The sequence below is a fragment of the Drosophila montana genome, unplaced genomic scaffold (genome assembly GCF_035044405.1).
Source record: "Drosophila montana isolate Dmon_TW-CO22-7 unplaced genomic scaffold, ASM3504440v1 contig_1409_1, whole genome shotgun sequence".
Classification (NCBI taxonomy): Eukaryota; Metazoa; Arthropoda; class Insecta; order Diptera; family Drosophilidae; genus Drosophila; species Drosophila montana.
The window spans coordinates 879,457-897,628 of record NW_026996361.1 but is presented as its reverse complement, the minus strand read 5'-3'; the positions used below and the strand labels follow the sequence as shown (position 1 = coordinate 897,628).

The following is an 18,172-nucleotide window of genomic DNA, read 5'->3' as shown; positions in this document are numbered from 1 at the left end:
TAAAAGCGAACACTTTCCGCCACACACAAAAAAAAGAAAAATGCTTGCGATGGCGTCAGCGCCAATTTTAAAAAAGTCGAATAAGAATGAAAGAAAAGCATCGAAATCGAGTGCGAAAAATCAGATAAACATTTAGCCCACTTCCGTTGGAAAATAGCACAATTTCATCAGAGCCGAGAGACTACGAATTTTAGGAATAGGTCATGATTTATTTGTGTATTGACAGAATTGGGTTGCTGGCTCAGGTGATCGCTGGCTAATACGGTTCAGTTTGTGAGTGAGAGTTACGTGTACCTAGGGAGTACAAATTAGACTAGACTAGACTGGACTAGACTAGACTGGGCTGTGCTGAAGAATCGAGACAGTCCTAGACTAGACTAGACTGTGCCGACAAAGACAACCTTCACTGGGCAACCTTCTAGACTAGACTGTCCTGTGGAATCAAGAGAAAGACAACCTGCACTGGGCAACCTTCTAGGCTAGACTGTCCTGTGGAATCAAGAGAAAGATAACCTGCACTGGGCAACCTTCTAGACTAGGCTCTGCTGATGAATGGAGAGCATCTTTTAGCTATCCATTTCTACTTTTTCCTTTTAAACAAACTCCCAAGTTGAAGTGTAACTATCTTTTCTGTACTCACAGTGTAATATGCCCATCCAATAAATAAGAAAGAGTTCCCCTGAAGTCAGCCTAGCGTCAAAGTAATAGAACCCAACATAAATAAGTGAACCCAACGAAAGGCTGTGATAGCTGTGAAAAAATAATGTCCGGGCAGCAACAGCCGCCGCCGCCGCCGTTTGGCCATGGACCACGTGGCTGGAATCCACGTGCACCCAATGCCGCCTCGCCGTCGCCCTCATCATTTTTGTATCGGCCGCCGTCGCCGTGGACAACAGCGCCCAGTCCGCCGCCCATCATATCCGGACCGCGTCCCTATGGGCATGCCATGTCGCCGGCACCGCAGCTGCGCGGCCAGCGTCCCATGAGCAGCAGCAGCAGCAGCAACAACAACAACAATATGCCGCATCCGCGTCCACAATGGCCCGGCGGCAATCAGTCGCCAGCGCCGTATCAGCCGCCGGGCATGTTCGAGCCGCCAGCGGGCTATCCGTACGGAGCAGCGCCAGCGCCGCGTCCGTATCGGCCGGCGCCGCTGCAGCAGCCGCTGCATCATCAGAACTCGTATGGCGGCCAGCCGACCAGCTCGTTTCAGCTGTCGCCGACGCCGTCGCCCATCGTCTGCCATACGCCCAGCTCGGATTTCACATACAGCAGCCGGCAGACGCCGCTGTCGCATCAGCATCAGCCGCATTATCCGCAGCCGGCGCCGCCGCCGCAATATCTGCGCCAGGCGCCGGGCGGACCACCACTGCCACCACAACCGAGACAACACGGACAGGATCAGATCGATTTTATCGGTGTGCCATTGGAGCCACCGCAGCCCAGGTCATATGTGATCTATGACGATGAGGAGGAGTTTGGACCATCGACTGCCGAAATTATTGCGAATCAATCTCAGGACTACATCGATGAGAAGCTGGCCGAATATCAAATGACAATACTGCAGCTGCAAGGTGAGTGGCCCTTAATCATTTATATACATAATTTATTGTTGAATATATAAATAGGAATTTTATGGGATATATACACCAAGCTAGACAAAAGAAGCTGGGCGTATTTTGCACTCCATTTTGGTCCCACATCTAATCGGATTGTCCGATTTCTTCTTATTCCTTTTTGTTGGCTATCCGTAAGCGTGCAATACACATTTCGAGTGTCCGCTTTTTCCATATTCCTCTTTGCTTGACATCCGTAAGAGTGCAGGACGCATTTAGATTGTCCGCTTTTTTCATAATATTCTTTCGACATCCTTAAGCGTGCAACACACAATTAGATTGTCAAAATGTTTCCTATTCCTTTTTGTCTGACATCCTTAAGCGTGCAACACGCATTTGTATATTCAGCTAATTTCATAGTCCTCTTTGGTTGACGTTCTTGAGCGTAGAACACATATTTATTGCCCGATTTTTGTTGTAATACTTTTTGTTTGACATCCCTAATCGGGTGAACCAAAGTTAGATTGTCAGAATCATAGGATCAGGGATCATATCTGGAATCAGACATGTGTTCTCGTAAGCATTTGATTTTGAAATTATTCTCTGGTTGAATATAAATAAAATACACACTTAAACCTGATTTTCTCGGATTTATTTGAAGTACTTCTGAAGACAATGATATAATTTTTTTTAAACTCAAAATAAAAATAGTATATTATTATATAACGTGTTATTTTATTAGTATTATATAATTTAATAAAATATTGCTCATATACTGTTATCATATAATAATGTACTGTTATTATATGATATATGGTATGTTAGTTATTAGATGGTATATTAGTATATTTTAGAGTATTTTTTATGTTATTAATTAGATGCAATATTTGCCTCACTTGGGAGTTACAATTTCAATCATTGAGTGTGACAATGTCATGCTCTCGAGTATATCCAGTAATTTTTGCACATCCTGCAGACAGGTGACCGCCTCGGGTGAACCATTCAGGTTGACCAGTTTTCCGTCGAAATTGACGGTGAATTGTTTGTGCTTGAAGATGACGACACGATCGTAGGGCACATGGCATTTGTTGCGCTCCTGAGGGGGCAGTTCGCGGCGGAAGATCACACAGGACGGCTGATACTTGTGGCGCTCCCTTTCGGGTATTTTGTGAACCTTCAGATCGCCGGTGAATATGGTCAAGGTGTGACGCTGCAGCACTGCCGGCGCCACCTTGTACAGTGTGACCTTGCTGCTCCAACTGCTGGATGGCAGTTTCATGTGCTTGGCAGCATTGGCCAGCTTGACCAATGGTAGTTCCAAATAATGTCGCTGTTGGCGTGTCTCGGATGGAATAATTTTGGGTCGAATCACGTACCAGGTGTCGTAATAGGTCACCTGCTTCACAATGTGCCCGTCCTTCTGGGCTGGCGTGGCAGTCTGGTTGGCTGAGCTGTCAGGATGGACCTTAAATTGCTGCAGCAATGGACTTGGGGATTTTTTGATGACCATAACTGACTTATTGCTTCGCGAAGTTTTTACCAGATCAGGCTCGACTTCTGCCAGCTCTTCTTGCTCCTCATCTGCCATCATGGGGCACAGCTCCTTGTCCATGCTCATCAGTGGCTGCATAGTTTGCACATTTCTGCCCATCTCCCCATTGAGTATGCGCTGCACTGGCTTGATCTTCACGGCTCGACTTTCCGGCAGCTTGTCACGTATAGGGGCCGGCTCCTGATTTTCATTATTCTCCTCGTTGAAGTCGTCGAAAAGCAGCTGCTTCAGTTTCTTGGGCCGGCTGTTGCCCGTGTCTCCAGTTGACTCCCTTGTTTGGAAATGATTGTATTCAATTTTCGGGCTCTGAACATTTGAATTTTGCACTGCAAATGGTTTTCTAGATGGTAAAGCCAAAGGATCTGAGCCGCCGTGAGTTGCTTGAACCTTGCGTTTTCTCATTCTCAATTTGAGTGGGCACACGAATTGGCTCGATTGCAATGCTTTCTCTTTGGGATCTTCTTCTTGAAAGGATTCGCCCCAGTTTGACACGTTTCGAACGTTAGCTGTCATTAAAACTATCGATATGTGTTGCGATATGGTGCCCAAACGAATTGTGCTAATCGATAGTTCGATTGTGTGTTTCTCGCAATCGATAGTTCGATAAAAGTACTTTTTAATGCCCAAATCGAAGGCTTTCGATATGTGCTTATAAAATACAAAAGTGAATTTGTGCTAAAGCTGAATTAAATTGAAAATCAACATGTGTGCTTCAAGCAGGCGAATTGCCAATGGAACAGGTATTTTAACCAAATCCCAAGCTACGTATCTTTATGGAGGTTTTCCCAAGCGTTTCACGCTAGGTTAGCCCAAATGTTTTTAAAGGGAAATTGTCAATTGACATTTTCCTTGACACTTACATGTGTGTGCATCTACATATAAATATACATTCTTTTTGGTCTCGCACTGCACTTGGTGCTGACTCAGCTTTGGGCACCGCGAATGTGTCATCTGAACTTGACCCAGTCGCCCACGTCGATCAATGTCGCCGCCTTATAGCGCCCAGTCTAAAGATGTGTAACATGGGGACAATTTCTGTGCTCTCAGTGAAATTGTCATGTTAGAAATGTATCGGTACGGGTATACCCTGTAATAAAGTTGAACAAGTGTTGGTAAAAACAAAAATATATATATATATATATACAAATGTAATAGAAACTGGTAATATTTTGTTGACTTGGCTACAGGTATTTAATATAAACTTCGAAATTGTTTATGTGTATAAATTCTACTTCTCATATATTTAAAAAATATATTTTATATATTTTTTCTTAAATTTTTGTAATACGGAGGCTGTGTTACAAGGCTGTGATTGCTCATATCACATACAATCATTCCTCATATCTTCCATAACTTAAGGGAAATTTAGACTTGGGTACAGCGAATCACCTAGTCAAGCACCTATGTGACCTATAGCATTTTTCCTATTCTATTTTTAGCCCAATTTGCAATCGCCAATAGAGCAAAGCATTAAATGTCTATGCATACTATAAATGTCATTTAATAAATGAACACTTTTGGTACTTTTGACACAATACTTAAATGCAGAGTATGACATAAATTGTACATATTGTACATACATATGTAACTATTTATTTTGAGATTTCTTTCAATTACACTAGCCTACAAATTAAACAAATTGTTTTGTTTTGTGGTCTCACGCGGAATATAAAAATTCAAGCACAAATGCGTTTCTTATGCTAAAAGGAAATTGTTTTTTTGTAAGAATTTTTTAAGGGTTTCTGAAATATTTAATAATAATAAAGCTTGACTGAAGTCCTAGTGAGGTTAGCTGATATGAATCGTATAGCATTCAGGATCCGCAGTCTTGATATATATTTTAAAAATTATATGAGGTAAGGAGAAAGGCGGGGAGTTGATGAAATGTAATAAATAGAAATAGGTTTTTTTTTATTATCCTATATAGAGGTAGGTTAAAATTTCCCACCCCTATAACTCGGTCGAATCTCATCCGATTTTTCCAAGGTTTTCGTCTCTGTTCGCGGTTTGGGCTCTAGATTAATTTGGCATCTAAATCTGACAACATTATTCTTGGTCAAAATTCATGTGAAAATATCCTATATAGACATAGGTCGAAATTTACCATCACCATAACTCGGTCAAAACTCAACCAATTTTCATAAAGTTTGGCTTTTTGTTCATGGTTTGACCTCTTTATCAAATTGGCATCTAAATCTGGCAACATTATTCTTGGTCGAAATTCATGTAAATATTGTACGCTCAAATATCTTATGTAGACATAGGGAAAGATAAAACAGAGAAATTTTCAAGCTGACAATATTTCACAGTTTTATTTAAGTTTGAAGACAATAATAATACTTTATTAAGATAAATAAAAGCCTTTATGCACGATCGGAGTTTCCATATCAAATCCTCGGGAATATTATAGCACCTGTATAGATATATATTACAAGAGCTGACTTGACTGCTTAGCTGCTGGCCAGGCATATTGTGCTGGCCGTGCTCACGCAATCCGGGCCAACGCCTCTAGCGACCTCTTCAAGGGTGTCCAGCGAGTGCGAGCGATCCAATCCAGTCGAGCTCAGCTCCTGGCTGAGAGCGTGCATGTTGTAGCAGAGCACGAGGCGTGTGTTGAGCCCCTCGAAAATGCTGACCACGCTGGGCTTCAGATTGAAAAATATGATCTTTTGCTGGCGAGAGCGAAAGTCATCTACCATGGAGGAGATGACCTTGGCGGCGGTAAAATCAGCCGCATAGATATAGGTGCAGTCGATGACAATGGGCAACGTGGTGCGGCTGCCCGACTTGAGCACCATGGTGCGCAGAAACTCAACGGAGGGAAAGATCAGGCAGCGATCGGGCGTGATCTTGATGAACTGAATGCCCTGCTCCGTTTCCAGCTGCTCCAGTAGGACCTTGGGCCTCGCCGCGTGGTAGAGAATAAATAGCTGATTGGCTGCAATGGCCACCAGGATGCCGATCTCCAGGGGCAGCACCAGGCACGTGACAAACGCCAAGACACCAGGCACCAGATCGGAGCCTGCAAGAGAAGCGCACTTAAGCTGACGTTAAGGATTAGGATTGGCTGCTTTGCCGGCGACTCACGTTTGCTGCGCCACATGGGTATTACGATCTGGTACTGCACCTGAAAGATGACCGCCGAGATGAGTATGGCCGCGAGCACCGCCCGCGGTATAAAGCAAAAGTATTCGGTGAGAAAGCTGAGCGCCAGCACCACAACCAGTCCAATATACAGGTTGGACATGCTGGTGCGACAGCCACTGGCATTGTTGATGGCCGAGCGGGCCAGGCCGCTGTTGCTCCGATAGCCAGAGAAGAGCGAGTTGGCAATGTTGGCCACGCCCGTGGCAATCAGCTCCTGGGTCATATCGATATGCTTGCCCTTGGCGAAGGCCTTGCACACGGACGCATTCTCGAGCAGCGCTATGAGCGGCACGATCAGCAGGCCGTAGCCCAAATTGTTCACCATCTCCAGGAAAGTCTCGCCGGGCACAGGCGCAATGCCGGCCGTGGCATTGCCGGGCTGCGGCTCAATGGAGAGGGGCGGCAGCGCCAGCGTTGGCAGGCCCGGCGGTATATAGCCAGTCAGGAGAAAGGGATTCCGACCGCCAGCCTCCAGCTGCATGGCCAGCACAGTGGTGGCCAGCACAACAGTTGCATTCCGCGAGATGCCCACAAAGCGTATCAGATGATTCACAGCACGCTGCCAGCCATTGCGTTGCGTCGCATCCTTGGGCCCAATGCTCAGTCGGCCCAAGGCGCGCATGGCCAGCAGCAGGGCCACGCAGCCGAAGCCCAGGCAGCTGTCCGCCACGCGTATGTGGCCAATGTCGCCGATCATGCTGATCCAGCGCTGCAGGAAGGACACTCCGTCGCTGTTCACGCCCAGAATGTACTTCATTTGCGAGGTGCACACTATCAAGGCGACGGCGCTCGTAAAGCCGGCGCTCACCGGTCCCGACACGAACTCCACCAGGTAGCCCAGCCGAAAGACCGCCATCAGCAGCTCGATGAAGCCCGTGAGAAAGGTGAGCAGCACCGATCGCTGCCAGGAGCCCTGGGCGAACTGGTAGGTCATCAGCGAGGCGACCGCTGTGCTGCCAATGGTGCAATCCTTGCATGTGCTCAGCAGCACGTACACAAAGCAGCCCATAAATGAACCATACAGACCGTACTGTAACGGAAAACAGTGTTGGAAAGTTTAAGTGGAGGCAGCGTAAAGACAAGTCATTCATACTCTGTGCCTAGCTTCAATCAGGAGTCAGTATTTTTGCTTAGGATTTAGTTGACACATACAGACCGTACTGTAACGGAAAACAGTGTTGGAAAGTTGAAGTAGAGGCAGCTTTAAGTCAAGTCAAGTCAAGTCATTCATACTCATTCATTAAGAGTGCTCAAGTCGGGACTAGGAGATAAACTGTAACTAAATAATGTTAGTTATATGAATCATAACAAACTAAATTTTGGGACTCTGAAACTGTATTTTCTTTAGTTTCTTTACGATTGTGACGAAATATTTTTTTGAAATATGAATTCACATTATTACCCCAACATAGCACATTTTGGGACTCTAAAACTGTGATTCTAAAAGTGTTACTCAAACTGACTCTGGTTTTTAAACTGTGACCGAGACTCTCAGCCCGTTAACATATATTTACGAATTTCGAAAGCGTGATTAAAATACGTTTAGATTAAATTTCTAAACTTCTCGATAATTAAACAAATTTTGGACATCTAAAACTGTAGTCCTTAGGCGGTGACTTTAAAACTGTAAGGTTCCGTTTAGGACATTTAAAAGTTGAAAGTTAACATAGATTTCTTTTATTAAAATTGAAAGTTTTCTAGCCAACAGCTTCAGTGAATATTCAAAAATTATATTTTTAAACATATTTAAAAAGGTATAAATTTCAAAAAAATATTTTTTAACTGAGAATTGAAAGTTAGCCTTTTTTGATGCGGGACGATTGGGAATTGGTCAATTGAAATTTGTGAAAGTGTTAATTAGAGCCTCGACACGAGTATTTTATTTCACAACAACTTTCGCTGCAATCTCCAGCTAAAGACGTTTTATACTCCCAAAGATAGGCATATAATTTCGGGAATGAAATGTGCGAAATCATTCTTATCCGAAGCCAATTATTTATATGCATTGCGCACTTAAAAACAGAATAGCTATATTTGTATTTTAATTTATAATGAGCTTCTACTAAAACGAACCCTACAACCGTCAAGATAAGGCTGACAGAAACATATTTACCCAGACACAGAAACACCTGAGTTTCTTACCTGGGGCGGCAAACCCACGACGCCCGAGTAGGCGAGACCTTGGGGTATGACCGTTAGGCCCACGGTGAGGCCCGCTATAAGATCGCCAAAGGCGTCGCTTCTGTTGTATTTGGGCAACCAGCCGAGGATGGGCAGACGCTTCTTTAGGGTCTTCATGCGGCAGAGATTGCTGCACTGGCGGCTGCAGCAGGTGTCGTTTGATTGATCATTTGCCTCTTTGGTTGCCTCCAGCTGTTCGAGACTCTTGTGCTTGGACGTGCGATGATCGGTGATCAGTATGAACTCTGTGGAGGAGCTGTGGAATTGTGCCTCCAGATTTTGGCTGAGTTCCGTTCTCTTGCGAAATGTCACCTCGTTTTCCAGCGTGGACATTCTAAACGTGTTGACAATGTGATCTTGACTGAGTAGAATTTAGGTGGAACTGATTATAAACCGGGCCGATGCTGCGCTGCTGCCTCTGCTGCTGCCAGCAGCTGCTGCGGCATGCGGCTCTTATCGTGGGCCCCAACTTGTGTTTGTACAGCCAATGGCGTAGATGTGGGAGCGGGATATAGGTTGTATGTTTCAGTTATCTGCGCGTACAGCGACTATAAGGCCTCGCACTTGACGATAACCAGCCCCCGAGGGGCCCGTTGTTTGTCCAACTGCCACAATTGTCAACGGTTGCTCCAAATTTTCCATTTATCAATCGGTCACTTGATCATATTATTGTTATTGGGCGTGCAAATATTGATGCATCACGGTATCTTGCTAAATGCGTTATATGATGTATTTCACTTAGATATAGCATAGTAATCTATTCAAAACTAGTGCAATGATATAATTTCACAATTGCCGCAAATGTAAAATATAGGATATAGTCAAACGTTTTAATGTGATTTACACGAACTGTTGCTAGCTGCCAAGTCGTAAAGGTTTTATAGACTATTTAAACGGCACATGCTGTATTGAATCATTTTTACATATAAGGTATATAAGCCCAATCTATTTAGCCGACATTATTCAACGATTTTAGACTGTATAATATATAAATATACCTTAAGTCCATTATTTTTTTTTTTTAATATTTGCGCGCGTGACTTTTGCAAACATTCCATAAATTTCCTCTTAAATATCCCCACAAATGTCTCTAACAATACGTGAATTTATGTAAATTTCCTTTTCATACAATTTCCTTTCGTGTATATATATTTTTCTTTTTAACTTACGCGATTGTTCCCTAAATTTCCCCTTAAACATACCCAGAGATGTCTCTAGCAATACTTCAATAAATTTCCTTTTCACTAAATTTCCTTTCATGTATATATGTATATTTGTTTCCCTTCTTTAAATATTTGCGCGCGTAACTTTCGCGTAAATTCCATAAATTTCCTCTTAAATATCCCCAAAAATGTCTCTAACAATACTTGAGTTTATGTAATGTTCCATTTCATAAAATTTCCTTTCGAGTATCAGGGAACACCCTTATTACCAGGAGCACTTAGTTAAAACAGACAAAAGCTGTTTGCTAAGACGAATAAATTAATACATTTTTAACTCCTGAACACTTTGACCTCTCGTTTTTTAATTTTATTAAAATCCTACGTTTTCTGTAACTTTGATGCTTGTTTTTATGCATGTTCTGTATGTATGTTTGTATATAAATAAAATACTCATTTTATATATAAATATATACCTACTAATTCAAAGCCCAGGCCCAGACACAAGATAGATCATTGCTCCGTTTTATTCAATTATGTTGACAAATACATACAGTCTTTTTTTTAACAGCAATCAATATATTGACTTTACATCTCATCCTTACATTAATTTGCATCTGATCTTGTAATATTGTTCGAATTACCAAACTGATCTATTAGGCTAGATTTTGTTATTGTAAACGCTTTTGTGTGCCTCAACAAATCTGATCTGTAAACCAAAGTCAAGCGCTGTGGTGATCACACTTTTCGTCGACAAGGTTTACGAGTATTAAAGCCTTTTGTTACGACTTATACGACTTGCATATAGACGTAAGTATATACTCTATATATATACATATATATATGTATAGTATAACGTCAATGAGATCACTTTTTATACTGAAACGCAGCTTGTCTGTGGCGCGTCTATTGATGGATGTATGCATGTATGTGCATAATACACACATACATGGGCGAATTGAAAAGTTGTTTAGAGAAAATGCCTTTTCATGTTCGGATGATGCTAACGCTGATGTCACAAGGGAAATGCCTTCATTTTGTTATTTATAAACTGCATTTGCCTCGCTCTTTGTTGTTGTTTTTGTTGTTGTTTTTGTTGTTGCTGCAATTGTCTTGTTAGGCAACAAAGCCGGCCAAAAGACGAGAAATAAAATAAACACGGGCTAGCAGTATGTTATATATATGCACATTTATATATACATATATATCTTCATGTTTGGTATAATATGTCGACTAGGGAATCGGCTGTGACCATGCTATATTTAGAGCCTTTTCTCGCCCTGCTTTTTCCTGCTATTTTCAAATTTGAGCCGTTTTTCACATTGCACGAACTTGTCTTGTCACGCGGCGACAAAAGTGATTAAAAATAGAGTTTTAAGTTTTTGTCAGCATTTCTTTAGTTTCTCTGGGTTTTCTCAATGCAAACGTATATTTATTTTTGAACTAATTTTCCGAGGGATTGTCGCAAGTATTTTTTTGGTTTTTTGGCTTATTTAAAAAATAAAGGATTAAGTAGTCAAAATAGAATTAAGCATACATTTAGTAGGAAATTAATTGGCAGATTTCTTTTGGTAGAAGATTTAAATTTGGAGTTATAAGAATAATCAAGAAAAGAAACTATATATAACAATTATATAGCAGTCGTCTGTCTATAGCAATGATAATATTCTGGAAATCGATATTTATCGATGTTAGAGAAATTAAGAAATGAAGGCGCCTTTCGATTTGAATCGATATATATACTTTCTCAATATGCGATTGATTTATGTCTTAATTAATTTTTTTAATTAGTTTGTCTAACATAAATGTAATCTGCATAAGCTTGTTGGATTCACTTATATAAAATTGAATTAAAAGCGAAATATTTATTCCTCGATTATGACGTGCGCGCATTCTGGATGTGCGATTTGTGTTCTCTATATTTAGCAGGGCCCACGCCACGCCCACATGGCAAATGTCTAAGATATGAAATGTATTCCTATAAATAGGTATTTCGAAACTAATTTTAATATTTTCTGCACGTAAATATCGGTCACGAATGATGTTTTCTAGACATATGCAAATGCCGCAATTCAAACAAATCAAATTGTGGACAGTTCTCGGCGCGATTTTTAATTGCCTTTTTATGACTTTGGTAAATGTGTGTGCTCTGTGTGTGCTTACAAAAATACTTTGATGGCTAATAGTCTTTATGGTTTACATAGCTTAATTTTTGTGCAAATATTTTGGCCACTCTTTGAAGGACCCGAATACCATTCGCTATTTAATTGACTTTCCGTCTCATTTATTGATGCCTGAGCACTCGAGTTTGTGTGTTTGGGTTAGAAACTAGATGAATGTCTATATACAAAAACGCTTGTAGCGCTTAAGTCAATATTTGAAAAATTAAATATCAAAAAATTAAAAAAAAAATGTGCGTTTGTCTTTCCATTAAAGTGAGCAACTTTATGGTTAGGTGCGAAATAAATAGAATAGCGTTCAGTTTATTTTTAGGCAACCAAAATATTGAAAAGTGCTGAAAACTGAAATTCGAAAGAGGAAACAATTGTTTATGCGAACGGTTTTTGCTCAAACCCAAACAGAACGTTGCAGATTGATAGATTTAAATATAGTCAACAAGTCAGGGACGAAATCGGAGAGCGGCACCCAAAAAGCCCACAAAGTCAATATGTTAATAAGATCGTAAACATCATTAAAATTAACACTGCTTTGTTTAATGTTTAAAGTGAAATTTTAGCATATAAATACACAATATGAAAGTACCTAGTAATAAGGGAATTTTAATTAGGGATTTTTTAACAGATTTTCTTCACATGTTAAAACTCGCTGTAAGATTTAAATTTTTTTGACTGCTTAATTTGCCGCTAAGAGCTTTTAGGATATCAATTTATTTGAAAAACTATTAAGCAATGCACTATAATATTTAAAAGTTATGGACTTGAGGTTATTTTGTCATATTTTCAGATCTAGAGCTTTGAGGTTTTGGGGTCTACATCAATACCTTAAAACTTTCAAATACGCTGTAATATATTTCGACTTCTCATATTTCCAGCCTAAACAAAGAAAAAATATTTCCTCAGCGACAGTATATAATATTTTTCGACTAAATACAAGACACGAACCATCAGAATTTATTTAGCTAAGATTTTTATGAAGTAAGTTTTTCATTTTTGTGCTAAATTATAGTTTATAGCCCATATAATATTACGACTAAATCCCCTCTTAACAATTGGCGTTAAAGAGTTAACAGCAGCTGTTCTCTGTTATCATTAAAATTACAATAACTATTTATAGCCACGCCCCTGTTGACCTGTCAAGTGTTTCCACTTAACATTTTACAGCCGACAGTGGTTCACGCTGTATAATAAAACTTACATGAACAATAACATATTGAAATTCTTGTTGTTGTTCTGGAGGCTGTCCAGATGTTGTAGCCACTATTGTTTACCCAATTAAATCATGTTGTTTAATAGTTTTAAGTGCTTGTTTTTATGGGATTAAACACGCCCTCTACAGCCTGTGGCATTTTAAATAGATCTTCTGTCAAGAAACGTTATTGGCTCTGCGCTGTTAACAGCTTTTAGTTTGATGACAGCGTATACAACAACTGATTGATGTAAATATCATCAACAAAACATTAGTCGTGGCGACCTTATGTTTAATGATTGCACAGATTTAGATTAGAATAATAATAATAAGTAGATGTCTGAGCATAACTAATTTGCCGAATGGCAGGCAGCTTCAGGTTGTAAGGTCAACTTCTAGTTTTGACAACAACAAAACGCAATGCAATCACCAAAGCGTGACGTCATTAGACACACTCAACATGTTTACAAAAATAGCTCCGAAAACTTGTTTGTTTGAATGATAAACACAAGCCACGATTATGTAAGCTAAAAAATAAACATTTGTTTTGGTTTTGTGACTGGTTGATCGCTTTCATGAATGACTTTCATTAATTGCTGTAAGTTGAGCTTTATTATGTGCTATGACCCACTTTTTCTATGCGGGCGCCACTTAAAAACGGTACATATTTGCAGTTTGCCAAATGCTTTGTAATCGCTTTACGAGCACTCCGCTCGGGGTTAGATTACATGCACTCATATTCATAAACAAGTGTGCATGTGTGCAAGTAAGATGGTTTGAACCAACCACCCAATGTCTGTAATTGGTATTTTCTCACGCTCATGATGTCACACACAGAAGGCGTAAAGAAACAACAATAACAAAGCAAAGCGCAATAAGAATTAAAATGTACTTAAATTTCACCAATACACATGCAGTAGTGTAGACACGCCGAGCGAGAGAGTGAGAGAGCGCGGGTTAACTTAAATGATTTATTACAACGAGAGCGTAATTAGGTGAGAGCGCAAGTTACAGTGCGTTTCTCATTCAAAATTGTACACCCCAATAAAAAACAGAGCTTTTCTGCGTATCGGCATTTTTCATAGTCGTAGGGCAGTTTCGGTGACGCAGTTTTGTAGACTGGGGGTTAAAAGAGCAGGCTGAACGAATGAGATACTATAAAATTCATATTGGGAGTTTTGCTAGTAGAGAATAATTCACAAAAGATGCAATGAGCAATGGGAAGCATAAGATCAAATAAACAGTTTAATTTTAAATTTTGTTGTTTAACAATCGGATTTTATTAAAATTTTAAGCTGTAATTAACAACAAAATATATTTCCGCTTGATGCTTGTACCATGCTATGATAGCACAAGCCGTTGGTTCAAAGGTAGTACGTGCTGTCGGAGCGGTAAGCATGGCGTGGGTAAACATATACAAACATACATCGCAATGCGTAAATAAAATTTATGCGCTCTCACAATCGTACGCTCTCTTTCCACAACGGCTCTCGTTACGCTCGCGCGCTCTCTTCGAAATTTGAGCTTTACTACGATTACTATAGTCCAGCCAGTACTCTGAGCTGCTGCTGCTGCTGCTACTGCTGCTACTGCTGCTGTTGCTGGTCTCTGGACAAGGCGAAGCACATTGACGACGACTCAGTATCGAACCGGCTTTCTACAACAACGGATTGGAAACGGAACAAATGAAACCTGAAGCTGGGCTATAATGTGTGTTGTCTGCTTGCCGAAGGCATGCCATTTTAGTCTGAGTTTAATTGTGTGGAGAAGTGGACTATAAAATTTTGCCGAAAACTACATTAAAATTTGTTCAAGGCATACAAATAAAATACGTGTTTCTTCTTACCTAACGACGCGTGCGAGACTTCGTCGTTGTACTATGTGATATTGTGTTATATTGTGTCATACATAAAAAAAAAACCCGAAAATCGAAGTTCCAAAAAGCTGCGGTGATTAAAATTTTGTGGTGTGCTTTTAAACAAATTACAGTTAAATTACGAGCAGGGCCAAAAGTAAAGGGCCACACGGGGGTTGTTCCCGGCAAGGAAAACTCTGTTCGTGGAAAAGCTACTGGTGTTCTTGTTGTTGTTGTTGTAGTTGTCGTTGCGTGAGAAAAATCAATTTTGCATTTTGGCTGCCAAACGAACGGCAGCAGAAGCAGAAGCAGGACAAAAGGACAAGGCTGTGGCAACCCAACCCAAATGATATTTTGGCCTAAGGACAAGCGTATTAGAAAACCGATGCTATCATGGCCGATAGCCAAGATCCAGGCAGGCATAAGGATCCAACCATAGATGCCGGCGCTAGTAGAAGCGCAGAGGGAGATGGAGCTGATATGGGCAAGGACGTGCCCCCAATACCAGCTGTTCGACGTCGCCATGCGCATGAGCAGAAAACCATGGAGAATGTCGAACAGGAAACCAAACAGCTGGAGACGTCCACTGTGACGCGCACGTACATGAAGACCATTACCACGTCATTGACCACCTCCAGCAGCAGCATAAACAGCAATCTCGAGCACTCGGAGACGCCACCGCATCGCTTGCGCGAGAAGGTGGCCCAATATGAGAAGGTCTGGTCCGATGGCAGTGGCAAACGCCCCGCCGAACTGGGCACGGACGAGCTGCGTCAGCAGCAGACGGACGACTTTGATGCAGAGAATCCATTTGATATCGATGTTCATGAAATTGAGCGACGTTTGCGCGAGGAGCGACAACGCGGCCTGGCCGAAGCGGAGGCAGCTAAGCTGGCCTTTCAGCAGGTACACCTGCGCCAGACGACACCGCGTCGCGTCGAGGTGACCAGCGAGCAGACGCCCAGCCCATTCAATGTCACCTTGAAGACCACCAGCCGGCTGAGTCCGGGCGCTGAGCTGGGCAATGTTGAGGAGCAGCTGTCGCCTTTCAATGTCACCCTACGCACCACACGACGCACTGTGAAAAAGGATTTATCCCGTCAAATGGAGCTGGAGCGTTTTCTGGACGGCGAGCGTACGGTGCGCGAGGTGCAGGCGGCGGATGGCGTCCGCACCATTATCACCTCCTCGAGGACCAGCGATGGTGGCTATACCGACGAGAAGATCTATCGCCATGGCGAGGGCTATGTATCGCCGCGCGATTCGCCCTCCTGGTCGCGTTCCAGCATCTCCAGCGAACGTTCGAGCGTCACCTCACCGCACAGCGTGGACATGACCGCGGGCGGCAGACGTATATTAATCAAACTGGAGGATGAGCTGGAGCCACAATCAAGTGGAGCAGCCGGCTGTGAGCATGGCGAGCAACCCGATGAAACTGACGGCTCGGTGCGCGCACGCATCAGACAATTTGGTGGGCACGACGAGGATGCCATGGCAACCGGTAACATTGACATTACCGTGGGTAGCAACCCACGCAGGCGGCAGCGTTTGTACCAGCAAACAACATTGCCGGTGGGTGGCAACGGGACGCCACAACAACAGCAGCAGGAGCAGGAGCGGGAGCAACAGCAACGGGCAACGCGTCCAAGCGAACTGTCATGGCAAACGGGCAAATCAACAACAAAAACAATGCTAACATCCACGCCGACTGGCACGAAGGAGCAACCGCAAATGGCAACGCCGGACGAGGTATTCAGTCCAGCTGCAACGTGCCAATTGCGCGGTTCTTCGACGGAAGAATCCCGTCAAATTGTTAGCCACAAAACGATAACCAGCACAAAAACAACAACAACAACCCAGTCGTCCGATAGGTCCGAAAGGAAGTCCTCAACGTCGCGTAAATCAATCGGTTTGAATTCCCCAAGCCCCTCGGGCGATATCTCGTTTACCGCCTCGCAAATACGCATCAGAGACGACGTCAACGCTGACGCCGACGTCGACGCGGACGTCATCGATAACGATTCCGATACCGAGGGCGTACCGGCCAGCAGTCTTGTGATTGTGTCCACTCCGACGCGCTCCACAACACCCTCATCGGCGCACGCCTTGAGCGGCATTGGTACTTTCAGCAAGAGTCTGCGTCAGGATTATCAGACTCAAGCGACACAAAGTAACCGCAACCACAACGAATCCGAACACGAATACCAGGAGTTCCAATCCACCATGGCGTCGATCAATTTCGCACGCAGCAATTCCCAGTACGACAGTCACATCAAGGAGAAACGAGGTAAATTAGACAGACATTCAGTTTTTAAATCCCTCCGCTAGAGGCTGGAATGTTAGTAGTCTTTTAGTCTTTTTTTGGTGAATCGGTTTAGGGATTGGTTCTCTGATTCCTTACGTGCATAAACCCAGTTTTTGGTTCTTTTCTTCACGGACTTTTAATTAAGCAAAGTAAGTGTTGCCATATTATTCTCAAAACAAATCTCATTTTTTATCGGCTTACGGTTCGATTCTTTGGTTCTTCACGTCTATAAACCCAGTTTTTGGTTTCTTTAATTATTTTCTTCTTATAACTATTTGTTTTTTAACGTGCCAAAACTTTCTACAAACCAGTTGCTTAAAAAATATCCAATCCGAAAACGGAATTAGATTATGGATGGATGGACTAATCGAATAATTGGCCAAATTTTAGCCTGTACTGAATTCAATTTTATGTAAAGCTAGTTTCAGGTTTGGTTATTAGTAAAAATAGAATCGGATTCTTGTGTTCACCTGGGTTCTATTCCATACCACTTTGCTGCCTCGGTTAGCTTCGTTGGCATTAGGCAATCGATCATCTGATGGCAAATCAGTTGAACATGTCCTTCACTTGCTTGATTAGCTTTTTGCTGCTCTCAATTTTGTCATATCTCTTTTTTTTTGCCAGTCGACTAAGTGTTTTCTGTTGTTATCGCATAGCTTTGCGTGTTATATAAATCATTCATTTGCAAATAATTTTTTTTGCAATGTTTTTTTTTTTTTGGCCAAACTGATAAGGCGCCATAGGTGGAAGCGCAAAGTACAAAGATATCTCAATTATGCAAAGTGTGTAGCTTCCGATTCAGTATTTGTGTACTGTCAACAAAGGCAATTGCTAATATGTTTGGTTAGCTAATAAAAATGGGAAGTATTTTAATGTAAACAAGTAGCTTTGCTTGCACTTAAATTGTTATTTGTAGGTTTTCACCCATTTTCCGCGGTTGCGGGTGGATCCTTGAACTAAAATGAACTTGAAACTTAGCATTAGACTGATTGGAATTGGATTTAAAATCAGTATAGAGCTTTTTGGATTAAAACTAAAACTTTGGTTAAG

The 18,172-nt window shown here is 42.0% G+C and overlaps 2 protein-coding genes across 13 annotated transcripts in view; one reads left to right on the top strand and one right to left on the bottom strand.

Moving 5' to 3' along the window:
- Positions 1 to 657: 657 nt before the first annotated feature.
- Msp300 (Muscle-specific protein 300 kDa) overlaps positions 658 to 18,172 on the top strand; it is a 124,157-nt gene continuing 106,642 nt past the window's right edge. For 6 of the 12 annotated variants that reach the window (XM_064683271.1, XM_064683245.1, XM_064683286.1 and 3 more), the window contains exon 1: positions 15,196 to 17,104. In XM_064683271.1, the coding sequence (XP_064539341.1) occupies positions 15,211 to 17,104 (1,894 nt within the window). In that variant the 5' untranslated portion in view covers positions 15,196 to 15,210. Of the gene's footprint in view, positions 1,575 to 15,042; positions 17,105 to 18,172 lie in introns of those variants that run through there. The other 6 variants (XM_064683230.1, XM_064683238.1, XM_064683294.1 and 3 more) reach the window with 6 other exon arrangements.
- On the bottom strand, positions 5,455 to 8,865 carry LOC135429282 (sodium-independent sulfate anion transporter-like). The gene is made up of 3 exons (XM_064683550.1): positions 8,398 to 8,865; positions 6,196 to 7,285; positions 5,455 to 6,130 (listed from the first exon to the last, which is right to left on the bottom strand). Exons 1-3 carry the CDS (start codon positions 8,767 to 8,769, stop codon positions 5,559 to 5,561), a joined length of 2,034 nt encoding a protein of 677 aa, XP_064539620.1. The 5' UTR covers positions 8,770 to 8,865; the 3' UTR covers positions 5,455 to 5,558.